General features: G+C 40.0%; 1 protein-coding gene across 3 annotated transcripts in view; it reads right to left on the bottom strand.

Moving 5' to 3' along the window:
• trim66 (tripartite motif containing 66) overlaps positions 1-18,586 on the bottom strand; it is a 218,185-nt gene that overhangs the window by 75,283 nt on the left and 124,316 nt on the right. For 2 of the 3 annotated variants that reach the window (XM_072592328.1, XM_072592330.1), the window contains exon 2: positions 778-881. The exons of the other annotated variant lie outside the window; for it this stretch is intronic. In XM_072592328.1, the coding sequence (XP_072448429.1) occupies positions 778-881 (104 nt within the window). The remainder of the gene's footprint in view (positions 1-777; positions 882-18,586) is intronic. 3 annotated transcript variants of the gene reach the window in all.

Here is an 18,586-nt window from a genome sequence, read left to right as displayed (position 1 = left end):
AATTGTCTTTGACAAGATACGGTTCAGGTAGCTGCCTTCTTGAACTGCTACAGTCCATGTTGTGTAGGCACATCCACAGTGCTATTAGGTAGGGAGTTCCCAAACTTTGGTATAGTAACTGCAAAGGAACAATAATGCACTTTTTAATATGAGGATAATGGACAACTTGAAATTAATGTTCTCATGTTCCTGTTGCCCTTGTTCCACTAGGTGGGAGGGGTTATGGGTTTGGAAAGGGAAAAGAAAGAATCTTAGTGAGTTTCTGCAATGCAGCTTCTATATGGTACACAATACTGCCATTAGTGATGGAAGAAATGCATATTTCTGGTGGTGGGTGAGATGCCAATTAGGCAAGCTACTCTGTCCTGGATGGTGTCAAGTTCAGTGCGTTAATGGAGTCTCAAAAGGCAAACAAAACAATCCTGTCTTAACAATGCAAGGATGAGCATCACAAAGAATTTTTACCTTATAATCTCTTTTATGAAATAAATTGCCATTTCAAATAGGAGGACAAATAGTATTTTTCAAAAAGCAGTTACTTTGTCACATTGGAAGTTACAAAGTAAATGTGAAATATATTTTATGAAATAGGTATAAGAACTGGAATTATCATTGCATTTTTTTTATTCAAGAAATAGATGCAAGTAAATGCAGTTCAATTGTTGATTTGGTGAACTGAGTAATCATATGTGACATCTTAGCAGCATCATGCAATTTTTATGCAAAACACACTCAATAATTTAAATGCAGATTACTCAAGATTCATATTGTGCTTACCTTTTCCATCTTTTGTATTACTTGGGGATAGTCTCTGATGAAGACATTCTCCACTACATCACTTGTGAAACACGTTTGCCTGCAAGCAGGGCAACAGATAATGCCTGAGGTAGCCAGAGCAGCAAAGACATGAAATCAACAACAGGAAATGAGATTAACCACACACATACAGCAATAGCAAATGCAGTTTGATTTTTGTAAGACAACCTCCAAAAGGAAATTAGCTTTCCATGCAATGTCATAAATTTATATCGAGGAAAATAATACTAGTACATACAATCAAAGTGAATATTATATTAGGATGCACATAAAATTATCAAATCAAAGTCCCTATAATGATCATAGTAATATGTTAACCATTCTATACAGTTTCCTACAGGACTATTAATTGAAAGCAAAATTTACTAATGGCAAACAATCTTGACAGTTCCCAAGAGAAAGAGCATAAAGGGATACAGAAGTAAACTGAGGATGAAATCAAAGCAGACAATATTGGAATTATTCAAAGGTAAGGCAACATTGGTGGATAGAGTAAAACAGAGTTAATTACTAATCAGAACCTCAAAAGTTACAAATACAATAGATTTTAAACAAATGAAATGAGGGTCTAGGGTGAGGTGTCTGGGAGGTAAAAAGGCTTGGGAAGAGAATAAAAAGAGAAGGCCTGTGATGCGGTGAAGGCAGAAAAGACTAAGATTGGAACTTAGAGTCAATAGTGGGGGACCATACACATTAACTGCAAAACTATGGCAGCTCCACATAGCTTCTCTCCAGAAGAATAGATGCAATTGCCAGACAGACAATAAAGCACCTAACTGACAGCAAAGGTTCGTCTCCTACGTATCAGGCCCCAGTAGGATAGTTATCCTTCCCTGAAAGTTGTCAACAGTTCATCAGAATGTGCAGCACTACCAGAGCGATGACCACTTTTGCTGTAACACTTGGGCCTACCTTGAAGATCACAGATGGATCTTCAGATTGACATGTGTGTAGACAGGGTGGGTGTTGCAAGTAAGTGTTTGCCAGTAAGCAATGTGTAATGTACCAAGGGATGGGTGTGGCTTTCCGTAGGCTCTCCATTTCCTGATGCCTGCTCCCTTAGCAGGCTCAGAGTACCTGTGAAAGAAACAGCCTCACTCACTAGGCTGCAGACAAAGCCATTTGCTGACTATTTTTTTTTACACAGAATAGCCACTGCCCACTGAATGTCAGTGGCAGTAGGATGTATACTTAAAGATCACAATTGGCCTACGACTGGCATGGTCACCAAATTTACTTGAGCTTGACTGGAGGCAGGTGGACAAGGATATGCAGGTTGGGTCCTCACCCCTCACCATTCCATCTAATTGATACCTCCACTACCATCTGCAAACCCAATTCAAGGTTGAGAAGGGGGGTGGGGGTGTTTGGGGGAGCATTCAATTTCCCTGAAAGACAAATTAGTTGGTGGTGCAGGCTAAAGATAGTGTAACTGGGGAAGTAAAGACACATGAGGCATGTCCAGCAAAGGTGTGAATTGCATAAGCACAAATAATTACTGCCCAAAACCTAAATAAAATTAGAACCAACAGAATGGGTGAGAGTAGGCATGGAAAGTGTAACAGGATCATGATTGAGGGGTCTGACAGAGTGAGCAGGTACTTTCAGTTGAGGAAAAAGGATGATACATCTTAAGTGCTAGTATGGAAGGCTGCATGATTAGAACAGATGTGATGCATAAAGAGAAAATGAGAGAATCCTTACAAGATCCAGGGTGTTAAAAAGTGTAGTTGACGTAGCTGAGGGAGTCAGTGGGTCTATGGTGATATTTGCTCAAAGTTTATCCCTAGAAAAGGAAACAAGGTCATTGAGGAAGAGTAGTGCCCTGGTCTCAATCATCTTCAGCTGCTTCATCAACGACCTTCCCTCCACCATAAGGTCAAAAGTGGGAATGTTTGCTGATGATTGCACAAAGTTAGCACCATTCACAAATCCTCAGATACTGAAGCATGTTATCACCAAATATGATCTGAAAGAAAGCTCGAGCCTAATGGAATGATGGAACAGGTGATGAATTAATTAGGAGTTAACTGGATTTGAATTTGTTGTATAAATATGGGAAGCTAATAATCAGTGGGATGAAAGTTTTATGGTTAACTGAAATAAAAGACTCACATAAAAATGTAGACTTGAAAAGTCTGTTTAAATATAGTTGGAGAATAAGGATGAAGCTTTGACAGATTAACTTTCGTGGATAAACTTATAATCAAAGAAATTATTTAGTGACATCTTGAGGCAAAGTCTGATTTTGATAAATTTAAGAAAGATGGAGCCTAATATATGGAGTACTAATGCAAGGCTGCAGTAATTTAATTTGGAAATTCTTCAAATTGGCTGGTATATAATTAATTGGACTGCAGAAGAAGAAGGACATATAGCGGTCATTTTATTGGTCAAGACTCTTCAGCCCAGTGATCAATGTATTGGAGATAGAATCTTTCAATTACGTAGCATTAGGCACTGGATTCATGTCTACTGAGTGGAATAGGCTGGCTAAAAGGCTACCTAGATTCTGAGTAGAAAAATTCAGGAATTTGAACATTCTACCAGTTTGAAATTTGGAGATGATAACCCACTAAAATCTTTGAATATAATGGTTATGCCTTGTAAAACAGACCATAAGACCGTAAGAGATAGGAGCAGGAAATTAGGCCATTCAGTCCATCAGGTCTGCTCCAACCTTCAATCATGGCTGGTAAAATACCGAGAATCATTCATTTTATTAACACAGATGTGTTGTCCAGTGAAATAACCTCCTTACTGAGTAGATCATTAATGAAAAAAGTACACATGAAATTAAATATGGGAAATGACAGAGAATCATGTTTGGAAAATCTGTAAATTTGTAATTTACTCAGTTGGGACACCAATGCATTTCTTTAATGGAACATAAACTTTCGACTAGTGTTATTGACATTGGGGTAGATATTTTAAAAGAAGTCAATTTTGTTGTCATTACATACACAATTTGCTCATTCATCTTCTGAAAGAAAAATAACCTTTTGTAAAGAATGCAGAAATAAGAGATGAAAAGTACAACAAACTCAGCGATAAAAAAACAGATGTGAGATTTCTAAGAAATACTGAAGTGCACTGTCATGGCTTATAGCAGATCTGCCCCTCGCAAGTGATTTCAATGAGGCAGTGACAATGCATTTAAAGGCATGGGATAAATATAAAAGCATTTTCATTTTAAAGTTTGGCAATCAGATTTAATACATTGTGAACAAGAAAATATTTGTAAGGAAAGGTAATGGAACAGTAGACAGGGTCTGACATGGACTACAGCAAAATTTCTCACCAAACATTTATGGTGGTGGTGGTGGAGGGGGGGGGGGGGGTGGAAATGTTTGCTAATGATGAATTCAGAGTGTGAAAATGAATACAGAACAGGAAAGCATTATAGCAATGGACATGTGGAAGCAACTATTCAACAACAGACTCATTGAAGCAGTGCATGTACAAATGCCAGAAAATCTGAATAATATTCAGGATTGGGATGAAAAAATACAAGTAACATTCACACCAGGCAAATGACCATCCCCAATAACAGAAAATCCATCCACTGTCCTTTGACATTCAATGGTGTCACCATAATTGAATCCCCCACTAATCAGTATTCTGGGCAGATACCGAACTGGACAAGCCACACAATTGCAATGGTTAGAACAGCAGGTCAGAGGCTAGGAATATCTGCAACAAGTAACCCAACTCGGACTCTCCAAACCTGTCCACTAAAGGATTCAGCCTTTAGGATCTGTCTAAGCCCATGAAATCGTAGCTAGTGAAACTGAATTAACAGGTTATATTTGCATAGGTGTTCAGCATGACCTGTGACAATTTAACAACAACTGATGTGGCAACTAAACCCAACATTTAAACAGAAGTTCTAGTATAAGGTCGTCAATCTGAAACGTCAACCCAGATTTTCCCAGGGGCAAGGGACCACTGTGTCGGTCTCTGAAGGAATTCTTGGGAAATCAAAGATTCCACTGGCCAATCACCTGGGAACCCTCCAGGAATTCAGAGGCTTTTGATAAAATTAGATAAACAAACTCATAGGGAAAGTTGGACGATTAAATGTGTAATCTAACTCCTGAATAACTATTCAACTAGCCCATAGTTACCTCACATAACCCAACCACACCTCCCCGAGACAAGTTACATACCTCAGATCCTGATTTGACATTTCCCTTCTCTCCCCAGGACTTAAGAGTCATAGAGATGTACAGCATGGTAACAGACCCTTCGATCCAACCCGGCCATGCCGACCAGATATCCCAACCCAATCTAGTCCCATCTGACAGCACCAGGCCCATATCCCTCCAAACCCTTCCTATTCATATACCCATCTAAATGCCTCAATTGTTGCAATTGTACCAGCCTCCAACACATTCTCTGGCAACTCATTCCATACATGTATCACCCTCTGTGTGAAAAAGTTGCCCCTTAGATCTCTTTTATATCTTTTCCCTCTCACCCTAAACTATGCCCTCTAGTTCTGGACTCCCTAACCCCAGGGAAAAGACTTTTCCTATTTACCCTATCCAAGCCCCTCATAATTTTGTAAATTTTATAAGGTCACCCCTCAGCCTCTGACTTTCCAGGGAAAACAGCCCCAGTCTGTTCAGCCTCTCCCTATAGCTCAAATCCTCCAACCCTGGCAACATCCTTGTAAATCTCTTCTGAACCCAACATCTTTCAGATAGGAAGGAAACCAGAATTGCACGCAACATTCCAACAGTGGCTTAACCAATGTCCTGTATAGCCGCAACATGTACTCAATACTCTGATTAATACAAGAAAGCATACCAAATACCTTATTCACTATCCTATCAACCTGCGACTCCATTTTCAAGGAGCTATGAACCTAGAGGACTTGACACACCCAACCCACTCTGAACCCAACATCTCAATTCTCCTGTTTCAATGTTGCAACCCACTTCCTTCCCCTGCTCTGGACCCATTCTGTTCCACTTACTGGGACTCCTCACACTCCCCCTTTCCCTGCTCCACACCTACTCCCTCCTTCTTCCACTGACAGATCGTTCACTACCTGGAACCTGACGAATACCCTCTTCCACCTGAACCCCATATTTCCCAACCTCCTAAACACTGCAATGTTTACCTGGCTCCTTGCCACCTATATGTGTTAGTCTATTTCTCTGCAAGGCAATCACAACCAATTTGGATCCCTTTCCGACCTGATATCCCATCCATTTGGTGCAATATCCTCTATCTACTTGGCATCCTAACATATATGCCTTGCAATCCGGCACTTTATCACAGCTGCTACTTGAATTCCCTACCAACAAGAACTCTAACTTTATTCACAGTAGCTGTTAAAGTGCCTGTCTGTGAATCTGGACTTTTAAGTTTCAAAATGCAGGAGCTGACTTCTGTGAATAAGGAGTTGTGGTTTACCTTCCACCAACAGTTTTGTACTACAACAGAACAAGCAGAATCGAAGTGCAGCTCTGCCTTTCGGAGGTGGCCTGAATTGGATTCTCCTGTCAAAAATATGAAGATCTCTCATTTTGTTAAAAAAAGTGCGTAAAATGGCATTCAAGGAGTAAGACAGCTACTCCTCCATAAAATCTGGCACCAAAACTCTGTTTTTGTCTCTCTCCACAGACACTGACTGCCTGACCTGCATTTTTTTCTACACTTGTTTTTAATTTGAGAATCTGTTTAATGTGAACTCTTATAATTTAGATTTGACAGGTGAAGAAATATTCCTTTGCCTTTTGCACTTCTAACCTACCCATGAAATAAACTAGTCTTCCTTTCTAAGTCCAACATATGATGAAATGAAAACAGCCATACTCGAAGTGTAAGAGGCATTTTTTTTACACAGAGGGTGGTTCACATATGGAATGAACTTCCTCAGAAAATGATGGATGTGGGTACAATTATAACATTTAAAAGGCATGTGGATAGATACATGGACAGGAAAGATTTGGAGGGATATGGGCCAAGAGCAGGCTGATGGGACTAGTTTAGTTTGGGATGATGTACAGCATAGACTAGTTGGACCAAAGGGTCTGTTTCCATGCTGTATGACTCTATAAAAAGAATAGGTGGGGACTGTATTTGTGAGATTTCAACAAATGTTAGTTTTGTAATCAGATGAATTATACTTCAATCAAGTTATTTGGGCTAGAATAATATAGATATGAATACATAAGAGATTGTATATATGTTAGTTTTCTTCTTGGATTTCAATTAAGTAAATGTTTGGAAAGAGTAACATACAATGTATGTGATTGAATAATGTCAAAAGACATGTTTGTGATGAAGAATTTACTTGAACTCATTTTTGGAAGATTATAACAATGCAGCTTAAAATGGCATCAACCATGGTATTTCTTCTAGGTAATCAACATACGTAGCTAATCAATGTGAGGGACTGAAATGAATTTTCAAAACTGTCTGAAAGATTAAGTGCCAAATAATCACCTGCCTTCAAATTTGATAAGTTTTGTTCAACTTCACCAGCCTATTCAATAAGCATGCTCAACTAATCTTTTGGCAGGTTTTCTTATTAGTTCTGTAGAGAATGGATTTGGTTCAAAGTATGAGGCAAGTCACCTTGAAACCACTTCAACAACAAAAGGCAACAAGCTTCCTACTTCTCTTACCCCACTTCCCCAATGGAGAGGGTCTCGAATGAACTAAACAACTGACAAGCAGCCAAAGGCTGAAGTCTTCTCCAAGCAAACAGCACACTGAGCAGCAAAACTTACTTGGAAACAATAGAGTGCATTACCACAATTTTCCTGTCCATAGGAAAAATGCACTGGTAGCTAAATAACAATGACTCCACCAAGCAGGGTCGCAAAAGTTCACCAGCAGTTGCTTACCTCCCTGCATTGGGATTTTAGTCCTCAAAGTGGGAGGTGAGAGAAAAAAACAGACCAAGTATTATTAAAGGTGCAGGTGCTATAAATTATCACTTGTACTCACAGTATCTGGCTACTTTCCCAACTAAACTGTAACATAAAACCACAAAATGACAATTGAATAAGTTAACAAAACATATGGTGCTGCCAGGCTGGTGCAAAATGAAGTTGAGATGTCAAAAAAAGAGAATGAACTGTAAGGACCATTATTAATATCTGTTCTATCAATTTGTTGATTGCAGTGTTTTATCTGAAGAGATTGAAAGGAAGAAAATGTGCCTTAATCCAGGTGGAACCATGCCATAAACCTTTGGAGTGTACTAAATTCAGCATTTTATGGTTGTGTTTGTCTGCTCTGTGACAGCTTCTCATGAACACACAGAACAATAAGAGAAGGACAAGAAATCTCTGTGTTAAACATGATTTTCTGTAAAGACAAGTAGATTTCTTCAGTAACAGATTCTTAGGGAAAGAAAGTTTTATTGTTTAAAACTTACTAGCATTACACTTGAAACTGCAATAAAGCTAGCAGCGATGGCAGGAAGAGGTTACTCTAGACTGGAGGCATGTTCCAGTATCCTTTCACCCGGCTATCAGTGAACTAGTAGCCCAGTCTGACAGGTAAAATGAATTCACATTAATGGCCCAAACCCTCAGCCCCCATAGCCTCCACTTCCCTCCATCTGATCTTTTATCTCCAGTTTAATTCCAAATATAATTAAAGGTCTTCAACCAGAAATACTCACATTTTTGTCTCCAGCCTGATCTACTGAGTTTGAGTGTTTTAAAAAATAATTCACAAAATGTGGGCATTATCAGTTAAGCCATCATTAATTGTACATCTCTAATAACCCTGGAGTGTAACACCAACAGAGCTGTTAAGGAAGCAGTTTCAGGATTTTGAACTAGTGACAGTGAAGGAACAGCAATATAATTCCAAGTCAGCTCACCCTAATTCAGTTGTAGACCATTTCTAACATTCAATCCAGAAATGTTTTCCATTCCTACACAAAATACTGCCATGTATTTTGTCATACTGCACTGGGGAAGCATGCTGGAAATTAAGCTTTGCTATTCCCAGAGTCATCACAAAAGTTAAAGATTTTACAAAAGCCCGCAGAATTCACCAATTTACTGAACTTCTAGACCTAGGGTGACAGAAAGCAGGGATCAGGTTTCTGTACTTAACAAAAAATGGCTATTTATTACAAATAAATAGATTCTAGCAATAGGTAAACAATTATGAACTGTTGATAAATATCTCTAATAACTTTAGTTAAAAACTCCAACTCCTTTATAAAACTCATCCTATGCAGACACAAAAACGTGGGTTCTATGGGTGGAGTTGGGAAGGCATTCAATGGTTCATTTCCACAGGGTTCTCAGAGATGACCCTTTTGGCTTATCAGAACTTACTATTTGGCAATCTCTATTCTCCAGATATTTTCACTTGCCTGCAGAAGACACAGAGTGGCTGGTTCACAATTTACAAAGTCTCTGAATTCTTAGTTTAAAGCAACAGCTTGTAGCAAGGAAGGAAAATATAAACTGGCTTTTTTCAGGCTTTAGGTATATCAGTTCACTACAGAGACAAAGACAGCACTTTCCTGACTGGAGATCTGAAGGTTTCTGACTATCTCACTCACATTCCACCAAGCTGTTCAACTATCTGGGATTAAATTATATAGTTATGGCAAGCAGAAGGCCTTTGTCATTGATAGCAATTTCGTTGTTCAAATACTAATGAATGACACTTTAAACTAATCTAAGATAGTGCAGAAATACAGTAAGTGTAATTTGTTTTGTTGCCACAAGGGGCCCTACTAATATTATGTTGAAGGCAAATGGTCAGCCCAGGGTAAAGGGAGATTTACTTCATTCGTTTAAAATCACAAAACGCCAGGTTATAGTCCAACAGGTTTATTTGGAAGCACTAGCTTTGGGGCACTGCTCCTTCATCGGGTGGTTGTGGAGTATGAGATCATAAGACACAGAATTTATAGCAAAAACTCAGAGTCCTAAATAGATATATTGAACAAACCTGGATTGTTAAGTCTTCCATCTTTTAGAATGCAGATTTCGATTAATTAATATGTAAATCCCAGAACTTTTTTTAAGTCGCCTTCTCGAGATAACTTAAGGTTTTATAACAAACGGTGACATCTCAACTCAGACAATGTATTAAAGGTGTGAGGTCAGAATCTATCTGTATCCCAATCTTGAATCAGACTGGTTCTATTTCCTAAGTGGAACTTACAAAATATTACATGTATTGACTGCTTGCATTGACTGCCTGCAGATTGTGCATTTTTTGAGTAAAATAGAATGTTCCTGCAAATATAATTCTGCAATTATGAATTCACCAATAAACTTGCGTGTGTATGTACATGAGAGAGAGAGTGAGTGTGTGCATGTGCGTGTGTGCATGTAAATGCACGTGAGAGAGTGTTTTTGCATGTGTGAAAGCTTGGTAAAGTGTGTGAGAGTGTGATGAAGTATAAGCCTGTGAGAAGGTGCGTGCGTCAGTGTGAGCGTGAGGGGTGTATGTGTGTGTGTGCATAAGAGAGACCATGCGTATGAGAGAGAAAAAGAACCAGACTCTGACCTCACACCTTTAATGCATTTCTGAGCCTGAAATGTCACTTTTTGTTATAAAACCTTAGGTTATCTCGAGAGTTTTGAATTCATGTATCGCTGGACATCAGAGTGCGTCTGGGACAATTGCAACATTTAAAAGGCATTTGGATGGATATATAAAAAGGAAGGGTTTGGAGGGATATGAGCCAGATGCTGGCAGGTGAGACTAGATTGGGTTGGGATATCTGGTTGGCATGGATGGGTTGGACCGAAGGGTCTGTTTCCATGCTGTACATCTCCATGACTCTATGACTTAAAAGAAGTTCTGGGATTTACATATTAATGTACCGAAACCTGCATTCTAAAAGATGAAAGACTGAGCATCCAGGTCTGTTCAATATATCACTGTATGACACTATAATCTTTTGCTATAAATTCTATGTCTTATGATCTTATACTCCACAACCACCTGATGAAGGAACAGCACTCCGAAAGCTGGTGCTTACAAATAATCCTGTTGGACTATAACCTGGTGTTGTGTGATTTTTAACTTTCTCCACCTCAGTCCAACACCGGCTCCTCCACATCATACTTCATATGTAAACTTGGCAAAATTGACGCAGGAATATTTTTACTCTGTATCTGAGATCTAGAGTAATTTTTGCAAGGTTTGTGAAGGTTTGTAGCTCAGGTTGAGGTTTAGGGTGTAGGTTCGCTCGCTGAGCTGTAGATTTGATATCCAGACGTTTCATTACCTGGCTATATAACATCATCAGTGGCGACCTCCAAGTGAAGCAAAGCTGTTGTCTCCTGCTTTCTGGTTATAGGTTTGTCCTGGAAGGGGTTCCTGGGGTTTGTGGTGCTGTCATTTCCTGTTCATTTTCTGAGGGGTTGATAGACGGTATCTAGATCTATGTGTTTGTTTATGGCATTGTGGATGGAGTGCCAGGCCTCTAGGAATTCTCTGGCATGTCTTTGCTTAGCCTGTCCCAGGATAGATGTGTTGTCCCAGAGTAATGGTTTTTTTTCCTCCGTGTGTAGGGCGACATACAATAGGATGGCTTCTACAAAGATCTTTTGCACGGATTCCTGCATTTGATGAGCTCCAAAGACAGGCATCGAGTCATAGGGATGTACAGCATGGAAACAGACCTTTCGGTCCAACTCGTCCATGCCAACTAGATATCCCAACCCAATCTCGTCCCATCTGCCAGCACCCAGCCCATATCCCTCCAAACCCTTCCTATTCAATACACCCATCCAAATGCCCCTTAAAAGTTGCAATTGTACCAGTCTCCACCAGTTCCTCTGGCAGCTCATTCCATACACATACCACCCTTTGCGTGAAAACGTTGCCCCTTAGGTCTCTTTTATATCTTTCCCCTCTCGCCCTAAACCTATACCCTCTAGTTCTGCACTCCCTGACCCCAGAGAAAAGACTTTGTCTATTTATCCTATCCATGCCCCTCATAATTTTGAAAACCTCTATAAAGGTCACCCCTCAACCTCTGACGCTCCAGGGAAAGCAGCCCCAGTCTGTCCAGCCTCTCCCTATAGCTCAAATCCTCCAACCCTGGCCACATCCTTGTAAATCTTTTCTGAACCCTTTCAAGTTTCACAACATCTTTCCAACAGGAAGGAGACCAGAATTGCATGCAATATTCCAACAGCATCAATAAACACAGATAACTAACTTTGCGACCCTTTGGTCTGGGCTGGAAATAGATTCAAATTTATAGACATGGCAGACCATCCAATTTCAAAGGTAATTAGTTTCCAAATATATTTAACCTAATTCTGAGTAATGGGGAAGGTACAGTTGGGTAATGGAACAAAGAAGGTAGAATATTTCCTCTGTACAGAACAAAATTATAAAGTGTTCATTTGCTCAGTTCTATGTACAGTGAATAAACTATACCTGAAATCAATCATATTCGAGATAAAAACAATAAAGAATGGAAATACATGGCAGAACAGACAGCTTTAATTGAGAGAGAAATAAACTTTTCAAGCCAATGATCTTTCTTCAGAACTGGAAAATGTAACAGGCTTAAAGCAAGTAGATAGAAAAGAAAGAGTGAGGATACACAAAGGTGAAAGTCTGCAATAGGGCAGAAGCCAAGAAAGATTCAAGGGGTTTTTCCCTTGCTGCTATAAAGGAAAAAAAACTGGATGGGTGACAGGTCAAGTAAAGTCACAAAATATAGGTCGAAAAGATGTGTAAAATGGTAAGAGTGCACACTGTGAAGTGCCCAATGGAAAGATAAGCTTCACTGTAACAACATAGGAAACTTGAATAGAAAGTTTAGAGTGGGAGTGGAATGATAGACAATCCAAATCTAGTGCAACTCAAGTTGAAAATAATACAAGAAATGCACTGTTTTACCTGGAAGAATTGTTTAGGACCCTAGAAGGTGCAAAGTATTCTGTGGAGAGGTTAGTCCAAAATTAGTTGCAAAAAGATGTGTTATTGTAAATGGCAAAATTGGGCACAAATATATGGTGAAAAAGGAGATCCTCTGTGAATTCTGATTTGCCAGAAGTTCAATTAGCATCACTTTCCCATTAGATCCGCTCACATGGCATTTTTCCCTTAATCTCCAGTGACTTTCACGAATTTACTTAGTGAATTTCACATCAATGTAACATACTAAACTCACCACAGAAAGCTAAAGATCTTTCTTGACCAGAAAGTAAACAATTAGAAATATGGTTTTGAATTGTTGGAGATTTTTAAAAATGTCTACTCTAAAAAAATCCCTTTCTTCCTCTCAATTCAATCTCTTTCCTTCCCTTTATTCTTTTTTTCTATACCTGACTATATCTTGCCTCACTCTAGATAACTCTCATTTTCACACTTTCCTCTGTTAATCCTTTATCAACACATATGCATTTTCAGGAAACAGGAAATAAACTTTAAATAAATGGAATTTTGCATTCCCCTCCTTCAAATGTAACATGAGGAACAGGGAATTAACAAACGTTTGGTTCACAGTCAATGATTTTCATTCTTGCCTGCCCAACTACATTTATCACACAACATTTGCACATAAACAGTTTGAATCATTTAAATTTTATTAGAATTTGGAATTTCATGTAAGAAGGTTATGTTCAAGCCCGGGTGTCACTGGTGTCACATAGTGTTCACCAGTAGTCTCGATGCCTTTTGGGAGAGGTGGGTACTGCAGGGAATTGAGTGCTTTATTTCCCATTCCAACTCTATTTTGAATAAACTCCCTCCTTCTCTTCCTAATCCCCCTTCACTTTTTTTTTCATGAAGGCATTGCCTTATCAGGCTTTGCTTGTTAACATTTCAATAGCTACAGGTGCTTCAGTTTTGACACACTGTGAGCCATCTCTTTCTAAGGGAGCTGGAACAGTGTCAAGGACTTTCCACATGTAAATAAAGGGAGACTTGGTGACAGAAAAATAAGGCAAAATAGGTTCAAAGTATAAGTCATTCTATGCTCATAAATTCATAAAATAGATTAAACAATTTAAAAGATCCCAGAAACTCAAGTTGTCCTCGAAATTCCTTGATCTTTAACACTGGCAGAAAATCTATTCCAGTAACTAATTTGGGGTCTTGTGACATTGATATGAAATGGATAATATTCTATAATTAGGACACAAATTAACTAAAATTACTTGATCAAATTCAACATAGAAAAAGTGAGGTGGTACACTTTGGGAAGAAGAAGAAATGGACCAATACTCCTTGGAAAGTTAAGAACTTAACTGGAGTAGAGAGAAGAGGAATTTGGGAGTATAAATACATAAAGTAGGAAAAAGATGTGACAAAAATTAACAAAGTCATTGAAAAAGCAAGCTTGGATTCATTTCTCTAGGAATAGAATCAATAAATAAAGAAATTATAGTTCAGGTCTTTTATCCATGTTTGAACCAAGGCTGAAATAAGGTCAGGCATAGAGTGGATATGGCAGAAGTTGCTTATTCCAGAAGAAATGCCACTTGATCATATTATTATGCCCTCTTCTATCAACTCGCTGATGTTTATGAGTAGATTGTGGGGCAGTAGGTATTCTACCAAGTCCACGATAGAAAATCCCAGGATGGCCTCCTTCTTCAAAGACCACAATTTCCCAACGCACATGGTCAACGATGTCCTCCAGCACATCTCCTCCACTTCCCGCATCTCTGCCCTTGAACCCCACTCCTCCCAACGCAACAAGGACAGAACACCCTGGTCCTCACCTTCCATCCAAACAACTTCGGTATACATTACATCATCCTCCGCCACTTCTGCCACGTACAAACAGACCCCACCACTCGGGTTAGGTTTCCCTCTCCACCCTTATCAGTATTCCAGAGAGACCATTTCCTCTGTGACTCCCTTGTCAGATCCTTTCGCCCCCTTTCGCCCTCACCCCACTCCCAGCACCTTTCCCTGCCACTGCAGGAAGTGCAAAACCTGCGCCCACACCTCCCCCTCCGTTCAAGGCTCCAAAGGATCCTTCCACATCAGACAGAAATTTACCTGTACATCCACAAATGTCATCTGTCCCACCCGATGTGGTCTCCTCTACATTGGGGAGATAGGATGCCAACTTGCAGATCATTTCAGAGAACATCTTTGGGTCACCTGCACCAACCAACCCCACCACGCCATGGGCTGAAGGCTTCAACATCCCCTCCCACTCCACCAAGAACATGCAGGTCCTGGGCCTCCTCCACCATCAAACCCTAACTACCTGACATCTGGAGGACGAACACCTCATCTTCCACCTTGGGACTCTGCAACCACACGGGATTAACGTGGATTTCACCAGTTTCCTCATTTCCCCTCCCCCCACTTTATCCCAATCACAGCTTTCAACTCGGCACCGTCCTCTTGACCTGTCCGTCGTCTTTTCCATCTACCGCTCCACCCTCCTCTCTGACCTATCACCTTTTCCCCACTTTCATCAATCTATTGCATTCCCAGCTATCTTGTCCCCATCCCCACATCTCTCCCATTTATTTCTCAGCCCCCTGGCCCACAAGCCTCATTCCTGATGAAGGGCTTAGGCCCGAAACATCAATTCTACTGCTCCTCGGAAGCTGCCTGACCTGCTAGGCTTTTCCAGCACCACACTTTCAACTCTGATCTCCAGCATCTGCCGTCTTCACTTTCTCCAAGTAGTTAACCAGATTGGATTTGTCCTGCATTTTATATACAGGATGGACTTGTGCCATTTTTTAGATTGCAAGAATACTGCTAGTGTTCTAGCTGTACTGGAACATCTTGGCTCGAGATGCGTTAGTTCAGGAGCACAAATCTTCAGTCATATTGCCAGAATGTTGTCAGGGCCATCGCTTTTGCAACATCCAGTGCCTTCAGCCATTTCTCCAATTCACATGGAGTGAATTGAATTTTCATGAAGGGTTGCTTCTGTGATGCTGTGATGAGCAGGCATAAATGAATTGTCCACTCAGCACTTCTAACTAAAGATTGTTGTTAATACTTTAGTCTTACCTTTTGCACTGATGTGTTGCACTCTATTAATTGAGGATGAAGATTGCTCCTCTAGTGAACTGCAAATAGTCCATTACCAACATAGCTGGATGTGATAGGACTGCAGAGCATAGATCTGTACACTGTTGTTGTTTGTATCAGATATCTAAGCAGCTTGTCCATGAAAGACACTCCTGAGCTTCTGTTGTTTCAACATTTGGGAGGGGAACAACTTTGTAATGTTAACACTGAAGAAGCTTGACATGATGCAGGAGGTAGGATGATGGGGAGATTCCATGCTGAGTTGCAAGACAGTGATAGGGTGAGGGAACTCAATTGATAGGGGTGCTCAGGTGGGAGGGAGAGCAGTATGAATGAGAGGGTATAGCTGCTGCAGGTGAAGCTCAGAATGATAGGCAGTAGCACCAACAGGAGACTGTGCAGCATAATGGTGGGCATTATCAGACTGTGGCAATGGGCCTGAGCATTTGAGGGGAGGCGGATACTCAAATCATAGTTCAGAGATCCAGGTGATGTTCCGGGAACCCAGGTTTGAATCCTGCCACAGCAGATGTTGGAATTTGAATTCAATAAGAACCTGGAATTAAGGGTCAAATGATGACAATGGAATGACTGTCAGAAAAGCCCATCTAGCTCACCAATATCTTTTAAGGAAAGAAACTGCCATCTTATTTGGTCTAGTCAGGTAAGAAGGAGGGCAAGGTCAGTGGCAGTTTGATGAGCAGGAGAATAGACTCTATTTCAGAACAGGAGAAAGTGAGGACTGCAGATGCTACAGATCAGAATCAAAATTGGGGTGCTTCAAAAGCACAGCAGGTCAGGCAGCATCCAAGGAGTAGGAGAATTGACATTTCAGGCAAGAGCCATTCATCAGGAACTTCTCTATTTCAGAATAGACAGAAGGTCCTTCAAGAGAAATTGTAGAGTGCTAATTCACATCATCTGTTCTTTTGTTCTTCTACAATGAATGCAGACAGATTGATGAGTCATACAGTCAATGAGTCATGGTACAACTAGTCCATGCCAACCATAATCCCGAACGAAACCAGTCCCACCTGTCTGCGCTTGCCACATATCCTTCCAAACATTTCTTATTCATGCACTTCGCCAAATGTCTTTTAAACTCTGGAAACGTATCCACATCCACCACTTCCTATGGAGATGCATGAACCACTGTGTAAAAAAAAAGTTGCCTCTCATGTCTTTATTAAACCTTTCTCCTCTCACCTTAAAAATATACCCCCTAGCCTTGAAATCCCCCTCCTTAGGGAAAAGCCAGCTGCCATTCACCTTATTTATGCCCATTATTTTATAAATCTCGATAAGGTCATCCCTTAACTTCCTATTGTCCAATGAAAAATGTTCCAGCCAATCCAACCTACTTTTATAACACAAGCCCTCCATTCCCTGCAACATCCTGGTAAATCTTTTTTGAACCCTCTCCAGCTTAATAATATCCTGCCTGTAATAGGGTAATCAGAACTGGTCACAGTATTCCAGAAGAGGTCTCACCACTGCCTTGTAAAATCTCAACAGAACATTCCAACTCCTATACTCAAAGGTCTGAGCAATGAAGGCAAGTGTGCTCAACTTCTTCTTAATTATCATCTCTGCATGTGACGCAAACTTCACAGAATTACGGACCTGAATGCCTAGGTTGCTCTGTTCTAAAACACTACCCAGGACCCTACTTTAACTGTATAAGTTCTACCTTTGTTTATTTTACCAAAATGCAAAACCTCACACTTCTCCAAATTAAACTCACCTGCCACACTTCAGCTCATTGGTCCAATTGTTCAAGATTTCTTTGTTATCTTAGATAACCTTCTTCACTGTTCACTACAGCACCAATTTTGGGGTCATCTACAATCTTACTAACCGTGCCTTCTAATATTCTTATCTAAATTATTTATACAAATGAGGTACAAAAGTGGACCCAGCACTGATTCCTGTGGAACACTGCTGGTAAAATACCACTAGGCCGAAAAACAACCCTCTACCACCACCTGTTCAGCTGATTTTGTATCCATTTGGCAAGTTCACCCTGAATCCCATGTGATCTGACTTTACTAATTAGTCTATCATGCAGAACCTTATCAAAAACTTTACTGAAGCCCAAGTAAACAACATCTACTCTTCCACCTTCATCAACCGTTTTGGTTACTTCCTCACAAAACTCGGTCAAATTAGTGAGACATGACTTCCCTCGTACAAATCCATATTGACTATCTCTCATCATTCCTTGCTTCATGTGCATATAAATTCTACCTTTCATAATCGCCTCCAACAATCGACCCACCAAAGTCAGATTCACAGATCTGTAGTTCCTCAGCTTCTCTTTATTCTTGAACATAATCTTAGTTCTCCCCAACTCCAAAATTTAATTCCATCGTCCTCATGACATTCATTCACTCTTTATCTTGAGGAAAAAAAATGTTGGACTCCTTACCTCCCTTCTCCGTATAACATGCAGCTTCAAATTTACTGCCAAACGTCTGAATTATTGACAAAAATACCATTAGAATGGAACATATTTTAAAATTATTGAGTAATATTCAACTCTCAGGTATTGAAAGGACTAAACAGGGCTTAACAGGCATCCATGCTTTATAAAGATAGGGGTGTAAAACTGGGGGCAACAAGACAGTAAATGGTTTCAAAAAAGGAGGGGGAAAGCCTTTGACCTAGGAAGTAGTGCAAAGTGGCAAGTTGACTTTTTTTTAACCATGTTATTATACAACATCACAGAAATCCAATCTGCATCACAATGCAATGCTATTGTTACACCTTAATGCACAAGCAGATACAGGTTACT

The sequence above is a fragment of the Chiloscyllium punctatum genome, chromosome 22 (assembly GCF_047496795.1).
Source record: "Chiloscyllium punctatum isolate Juve2018m chromosome 22, sChiPun1.3, whole genome shotgun sequence".
Lineage (NCBI taxonomy): Eukaryota > Metazoa > Chordata > Chondrichthyes > Orectolobiformes > Hemiscylliidae > Chiloscyllium > Chiloscyllium punctatum.
The sequence above is the reverse complement of the archived record's forward strand: the minus strand, read 5'-3'. Positions and strand labels throughout refer to the sequence as shown.